Source organism: Priapulus caudatus, unplaced genomic scaffold (genome assembly GCF_000485595.1).
Source record: "Priapulus caudatus unplaced genomic scaffold, Priapulus_caudatus-5.0.1 Scaffold16, whole genome shotgun sequence".
Classification (NCBI taxonomy): domain Eukaryota; kingdom Metazoa; phylum Priapulida; class Priapulimorpha; order Priapulimorphida; family Priapulidae; genus Priapulus; species Priapulus caudatus.
In genome coordinates, this window is record NW_014577077.1 from 667,511 (window position 1) to 675,738 (window position 8,228).

Consider the following 8,228-nt stretch of genomic DNA (forward strand, 5'->3'; position numbering starts at 1 on the left):
AGGTGGTGGAGGAGGGGGAGAAGGGAGATGGTGGAGGAGGAGGAGGGGGAGAAGGGAGCTGGTGGAGGAGAAGGGGAGAAGGGAGAAGCTGGTGGAGGAGGAGGAGGGCAGAAGCTGGTGGAGGAGGTGGGGAGACGGAGGGGGAGAATGAGGAAGGGGAGAAGAAGGAAGGGGAGAAGGGAGAATCTGCCAACCCAGCCCCACCTGTACATCAATGAAATGCCGGCGCAGCACGCTTCTCCTTTCTCCCCTTCCTCCTTCTCCGCCAGCTTCTCCTCTCCTTCTTCTCCACCAGCTTCTCCCCTCCTCCTTATCTACCAGCTTCTACCTTCTCCTTCTCCACCAGCTTCTCCCCTCCTCCTTCTCCGCCACCTCCTCCCCTTCCTCATTCTCCACCAGCTCCACCAGCTTTTTGGAAAAAATAGTGCCACGGCAGTGCCGTGCTGCCGTGGCCAGGGGCGGATCCAGGGCTGAGGCTAGACTTTCCAGTTCTTCCAGACGTTCCTAGTATTTTCCAGTTTTTAAGGGCACATCCCCCATAAGGGCAAATCGCGGGGGGTCTGGGGGGCCTCCCCCGGGAAATGTCATAATTTCAAGGGTCCCTGGGCACAAAAATGAGCACCATTTGAGATCATATTTAGTCAAGCAGCAATAGCTAAAACCCAATATGGAATTTTATTTCTGCTTCATTTTGCCTGCGCTTTGCATACCAGCAATTAATGCAGAATGATTCAAGCACTTCCCTTTTTTTTCAGATATCAAAGCTAGTTTTGTTACCATGTAAAATTTTGATTTCCTTCAAGTCCTGTCAATGAATTAGAAGAAAACGAAAACAAATAAAGAATATAGCCAAATTCCATCAAATTGTTTTCTGCATTTTTTGTATTTTCTGTAATTTCGAAGGGCACTTTGAAATCTAGACCGTATTTCCCAATACGGCAAATACGGTCTGAATCCGCCCCTTGTGGCGGCCACTACGGCCCTGATAGGTTAGAGTGTATAGGTTAGGGTGAATAGGCCACGACTAGTCTAGCATATTTCGCCAACATAAATGTTTACAATGTATCATTAGCGGTTTAGCAAGCTAACCTATGACTTTTATAGTATATATATATGGTGTATATATATATACACGCACGCACGCACGCACGCACGCACGCACGCACGCGTAGGTATACACGCACGCACGCACACACACAGTGACACACGCGCGCACACACACACACACACACACACACACACACACACACACACACGCACGCGCACACGCACACACACGCACACATCGTATATGCATCTATACAAGCGGTGCGGGGTAAAGGAGTCAGTTGCCCGTTTGCCGACCCAGACAAATCTAGATACTATTGCGAGTCAACGGCGAACTGCCGACCGCGCGTGGCTTTGCCCACGCCTTGGAGTAATAATCTGACTACTCCAAGCCCACACCAAGGCAAATGAGTAGGCTCCGCCTCTGCTGTACACTGGTATGTACAAATAAAACGGCCCTTACCTTTTTGATTGTGTTATATTGTTGGCTCATAATTATTATATAAGTTACTGCGACCAGCGAAGCGCTGCCGGTGGAGAGCGACTGCGAATTCTTTTCATAAATCGATGATCAACGAGTTACCGATTTATTTCTTCGACTGGGGACGCGGGTCTTGTTCCCCTCTGGCCCCACCCTTAGCGATCACACGCACGCACGTACGCACGCACGCGTAATGCAACGATCACGCGCCTTATATATTATAATTACATACGCAAATAATTACATAAGTTTGTGAAGGAGAAAGGCTAAGAATTTTACAACAATTATTTCCCTACTTTTATCACATGCAAATACAATATTTATACATATGCAAATAAAATTTGATTTTAATGAACCTAATTATTACAGTCGTGGTTACAACAGTTATGGTATTCACAGGCTACAAATCTACGAGGACAACCCCAATTATAATTGAATTATTGAAATGACGAAATTTCTTAGCCATCATCCAATCCCGGCACACAAGTTATGTGATTTCTTTATGTATATATGATTTCAAACCATAGACATCTTGCAATAGCAGTCTAGAGAATTGCACATAAATTTGGACACAATAGGTGTGCACATTAGGAAAAATACGATGTGGCTTGTTAACATGTTAAAAACACGTGTCATTTGACGTTGCTATTGGGGGTGCAGCAGAACGTTAGTTACTTTAATCGAATTCTTATGCTTGCGTACACTAAATAACATCAGTTATTTAAATTGGCTAAAATGTGGCCCTAATTGTTTTCTTGTATTTATATGTGAGTTTGTCTGTAATAATAACTGTATTGTACCATGCTGTAACAAACTGCTACAACAATTTTTTATTATGTAGTTGACTTTTTTTACACTGTTACATTTGGATGAACACTTTAATCTATGTGTTCCAAAATAAAATAGCAACACATAACAAATTGACTTGTCATGATCTCTATGCCTACAAGATGGGTGTCAAACTGGTATCATTATTACCATACAGTATTATCAGACATGATATCACCATCTTAACAATAAAATGGAATCCTGTGAAGCACCAACAAATTTTCATTCAACAAATATGCTACATGTCAAGTCAACAATTTACTTCTGTCCACCTTGAATATTGCTCCATGTTTGAAATCGGTGTAGGATATTTTTGTACTTAAAAAGCTCGATTTGTGAACTCCAGTACTTCATGTAAACTTGATATAATTGCCCATTCTCTTCTTTTGTTTTCCCACAATGTTTCTGATCATATTTGAAAATGTGTTCTAAATCATTGTACATATTGATATTTCCAAATCTCTGAGAAAATGTATTCCTTAGCAGTTCCTTCTCATGCTTCATTCGATCCTCCTTAGACTTGAAGGGGCTGCAGTAAATGTCTAAAACATTACGAATTCCTCTTTCAAAAGACGCCAGTTTCCACAATGTATTATGTGCACATATTTCTTCTTCCTTTGAAATTTCTTCGAGACCTTTCAGTAAAGACTTGCTTGCTGAAAAGTAAATGAGTGTTGTGATTTCACACTTTTGTCTCTACTCACATTTTACTTTTCACTTTTCGAGATCGCTAAACTTTTGATTGCGTAGTATGAGGTTATATGTGTGTTACGCCTCAATAATTAGATGTTAATCTTAGACGTTAGACGTTTCACTGTAAAAAAAATCAAAGTAGACGAGCTTAAACAAAATCCATAGAATTACCTTCCTCCTTTGAGGCATGTAGTTGTTCTTTCTCATGCTTCTCACACATCATCCGAATTTCTTTCTCGTGATTTATTTTGAGGCATGTTAATTGTGTAAGGTGTTCCTCGATCAAAGCCTCCTTTTCCTTTTCTGAACGACTCTTGACGAATGCTTAAACAAAGAAATCCAAGATACTAGTATGAATTCAAACAAAATTGTGACATTGATGATAGCAACTGATTTAACTTATGTTCATGTAAAGATAACCAACATGTGTAAATATATATATGTGTGTGTGTGTGTGTGTGTGTGTGTGTGTGTGTGTGTGTGTGTGTGTGTGTGTGTGTGTGACCCTCTACCCCCCTCACTGCGCATTTTGAGCGCGTATCATTGGCCGGATAAATCACCTTGGCCGGCAACAACGACCGGCAAAACCAGCGTCATCCCGCATGCATGTAGGAAGACATCCTACATCAGAATATGGTAACTAAGGATTGTGGCGGGATGCCGCTTCCGACGTGAAATTTTTAGAGCGTATTTTACCATGCCAATCTCTACTGGACCTAACCCTGCCAATTTTTAACGTGTAAGTTTGCACGAAAAATATTATCTCGACTGGCAACGCGACCAGCGACGTGAGCACCATTCATCCGTACATTAGCAATTAGCATATAGAGAGGATTGTGGCGCGATGCTGCCGCTAAAGTGAAAACGTTAGAGCGTATTTTAACATCAAAATCTCTCCTCAGCATATACCCCTGCCCATTATAAGCGCGTAAGTTTCCAAGTAGAAAAATATTAACTTGACTGGCAATGCGACCAGCGACGCGAGCACTATTCCTATGTACAACATTAGCATGTGACTGAGGATTGTGGCCAGATGCTGCAGCCAAAGAGAAATATTTAGAGCGGATTTTACCATGCACATCTATCCCGGGATTATTCCTGCCCACTTTAAGTGCGTAAGTTTAGCCGGTAAATATTATCTTGACTGGCAATGCAACCAGTGACGCGAGCGCTTTTCTTATGTAATAAAGTAGTAAAAATAAGAAGTATTGTGGCGGGATGCGTGATGAATCGATGGAGCGCATTAATGTGAATGTAACACATACACATTGGTTCTGAATATAAATCACACATTATCAGTATTGGTAGCTTCGTATGAGTGCGTAGCAGATCGCGGAGGCACTCAATTATCCAGAGGTCACTTATAATTTGTGTATATTCTTGCTCATGTATGTAAGTTCTGATGCGAAATATGAATCATACGTCATCACGTTGGGGGAGTGCATAGCGTATATTGGTCTTGGAGTTGACGATCCGAGGTTCCGGTTATTTGAACTTCTTTCTTCTCAAAAATGTTTTTTCTCTATTGTTGAGCAATGTATAACATATTATATGCATTAGATCTAAACAAAACATATCAAGGTTGGGTGAGTGCATAGATGTTTTACTGAGAGACGATGGTCACGGGTTCGATTACAGCTGTAAATATAATGATGACTTGAATGTTAGATATTTTTCTAAAAAATAGTTGCTAGAATTCTTTTAATATAACACACTTTTTAGTAGAATTAAGCAGCATGATTTTATTTATGTTAGGGCGTAGCGTATTGTCCAGAAAAATAAAAAAACGCAAGGTAAAAATCTTTGATGAAAAATCATAACAGTTGTTCTGCGGAATGTAACACATACACATTTGCTTTGAATACATCAGCATTGGTGACATCGTACGAGTACGCAGCAGATTGCGGAGGAACTCAATTGTTCAGGGTCACTTTGTGTATATTCTTGTTTATATATTTAACTAGCAAAGTACCCGTCCTTCGCACGGTGGGAATTCATGAATGAGTGTATTAGTGTTGTTAGCTCACCTAAGGATCAAGGGCTTCTTTGTAAAGTATGTTTTTGGTCTTCGTGTGCTGTGTGTGAATGTACATCGCCCTGGGTTTGCCTACTTGTGAGAGGCAACATAGAGCATGCCATGGAAGGAAGGCAGGTGTGGTCAGGCCCAAGCCTATGGTAGTGAAAGTCTATGCGTAGTGATGCTCACGGGTGCGGGCATATGCTGTGAATGTAGAGATGCATGGTTTAGCTGAGAAGAAGTACTTTGAAGGCGTAAAATAGAATACAAACGTACAGGTGATGGGCACTAAATTACAGAACTTCAGGGTATACAACGTTGGTAGTGTCGTAAACAGAGACTGATTTGCCTTGAGTTTGGTTGTGAGTAGTTTCCAGTTGAAGCTTTATCTCGGCAAAAGATTTAGCACGTAGGAAGCCATGTAAAGTTGGCCATGAGAGAAGACGGGTTTTGGGAGGAAAATGTCCAGCTTCTTGAAAGTTTTGACTTGCGCTTTATTGATGGTGATGCAGTAAGCCAAGCGAATAGGGAACTGGCAGCGTTGCAGTGTAAATGATAGCTTGGCATCGGATGGAGCTGATATTATCCTGGGTATTAATGTTCTTTGTTCACTGCCAGGGCCGGTGAGTGTTTCTGCATCAAGTATGTGTGTGTGAAGTCTATGGATTTTGAGTCTAGTACCATTGCAGAGTCATTCTCGAATATAACCCTTTAAAAAATTGATTTTGGAACCGTAAACAGACATTTTTTTATTTTATGCCTAATATCGAATTATATCAGCAGTTTGTAAGAATTGATATTAAAATTGAAATCCCCAATATCAGCAGTTTAGTTTGGTCAGCAAGTTAATAATTTCAGGAGCTTTCTGGTCAGCAGTTGGTAATCACTGTCTGTGGGCTGTCTGGGGGTTTAACGTGTTTTGCCAACAATACATAATTCATGCAGGAATTGGAAAACCTACCTTAAGTGCAGGAGATAAAGGTATAGGCCTATTAACGTGTATTAACTCAGCTACAAAGTTTTCGGTGTCAAACTGAACCGAACGTGAAGATGTGGTGAGCACATTGTCGTGAAGAGCATCATTATGGATTTTGGGATATCCCAGGAGAGTCCCATGAGGGGAATTCCTTAACTTAAAAATAACTTAGCTAATAAAAATTCGCTTTCCCTTTTATAGTAAATGAGCAAGCGCTATGAGGCAAGCGTGCTACAACTGCGCCACAGCGTACATGGTTAATGGTAGTCGCTTCGATACACCGGTATGCTATTTTTAGCCAGTGTTAAATAAAACGGCTTGAAATATCAACTTTTATTCTGTTTTCATCATTGCAAAAGTGCGCCAAATATACTCCTATGAGTGGTAATGCATCGTTTACAGTCAAGCAATTTCAAATCATGCGAGCAGATTCAGAGAACATACTACATATAATAGCTCTACATTGCAAGCTGTCAACAACACGTATAGACTGGTACCCGTTCGCCACCCTCACTCCGGCATATATCCTTCGCTACACTGACGTGTTATGTAGGCGTGTGGAACTGTCGACGAGGTTACCAGTCTACAACACGTACTACATTGGTAGTGTCGTCGATCGATATACCGGTATGGTATCGGACACCAGTGTTAAATAAAACGGCTTGAATTCAACTTTATCGTGTTTTCATTCGTTGAAAAAGTGCGCCCATATTAACTCTAGCGAGTGGTAATGGCATCGTTTACAGTTGTAGCAGATATTCGCTTTTAGAATTCGTGCAATCGATGCTGCAGTTTTATCTCACGGAGAGATTGGCGCTAGCCGCGAGGACGATTCCAGGGGAAGGCAGAACAATAGAGAAAACGTTGCCGCGAAGAAAGAATACGCCTGCAGAGCGATGGCGGCCAGTTGTGTTTAAGAAGCGTCCGATTGTTAATTACTTTAACGTGGGCGTACTGTAAATTTTGTAGTGCTTTCGTAGTGCGTACGTACTAGTCACCACATAACTACTAGTGGTACTTTGGTATGTGTACGTATGTAGACCAGTATGTGTACGTATGTAGCTGTATGCTGAGGTAAACCGTACGTGTTTATGAAATATTTGTAGGAATTTGTAGACTGTTGTGGACGTAATGGCAACGTTAACTATAACGGCTAGCGTAGGTTACGGAGGAGGGAAGGAAACCTAATCTGTGTGTTTATTAATGTATGAGAAGAAATTCGTGGACACTTATAGGTGGAGAGTTCGAACTCTAGGTGTGCTTAGCTCAGCAAGACTGCATGTGGAACGCCAACTGTGTGTTTTGTCGTTTCTCGCTATGATGCACTTTGTTTCTGCCTAATATTAATTGCGTGTGTTTTTCGCCTCTACGGGAATGACTTTTTAGGCAATTATTAGTTGACGTTCGCTAAGCGATTTAGTTTGCGCTTGGATGTTGCAGGCGTGGCTGCAGTTACTGACTACTGTTTGCCAACATCAGGTTCTTTGGCGCCCCCCCTCCCTCTGTATCTATCACTGGACGGCCGGAAAGCCCCCCCCGCCCAGAGGGCGCTGTGTAAGCGAGACTCGCCGAGACGGAGGTAGGGAAAAAAGAAAAACCCGTTACATTGGAGCCGCAAGACCAGGCATGAGGATCGCGGCGTAGCAGGTCGAGCAATGCGAAGCGAGAAGGCAGGTGAAGAGGAGCTAAGGAGTCTGGCCAGCCCACCGGTGTTGACACCGAACTGTTGGAGGATGGTCAGGGCTGTCAGCCCAGCAGTACGTTAGCGGAAGTAGGGAGCGCCTCGGCGGCCGCCACCGAGCATCGATCGGCAACTGCGGTCGGTGCGAGGTGGGAGCAGCAGAAGACGACTAGAAGAGCCACGGCAGTTGCGCAAGACGTCATCGACTTGGCGCGGCGCCTCTGAAGACCTGCTCCACGGAGAAAGGCATTGAAAGTCGGAGTCGGACTGGATACTGGCGATGGTCTGAGGTGGACGCAATGGGAGGTGACAGCCGCAAACTGCAGACAGGAAACCACCCTGGGATCAGCGCGGAACAATTGCGACGAGGCAAGGTAATAAAGGTAGGAGCGCCCGTGAAAGGAGATGGCGCACCTCCGCGCGGGGAAATCTACGGAGGACTCGCGCCAATGAGTTGGCGCCGCTACTCTGGGGCTGCTGGTGCGCCGCTGGGTAGTTTTCAGGT

General features: G+C 43.2%; 1 protein-coding gene across 1 annotated transcript in view; it reads right to left on the minus strand.

The window, feature by feature from the left end:
- Window positions 1-1,855: 1,855 nt before the first annotated feature.
- The window catches only part of LOC106810168 (coiled-coil domain-containing protein 127-like), a 6,609-nt gene continuing 236 nt past the window's right edge, over window positions 1,856-8,228 (minus strand). The window contains exons 2-3 of the mRNA XM_014813453.1: window positions 3,221-3,373; window positions 1,856-3,012 (exon numbers count right to left, since the gene is read on the minus strand). Of these exons, the coding sequence (XP_014668939.1) occupies window positions 2,615-3,012; window positions 3,221-3,373 (551 nt within the window). The 3' untranslated portion in view covers window positions 1,856-2,614. The remainder of the gene's footprint in view (window positions 3,013-3,220; window positions 3,374-8,228) is intronic.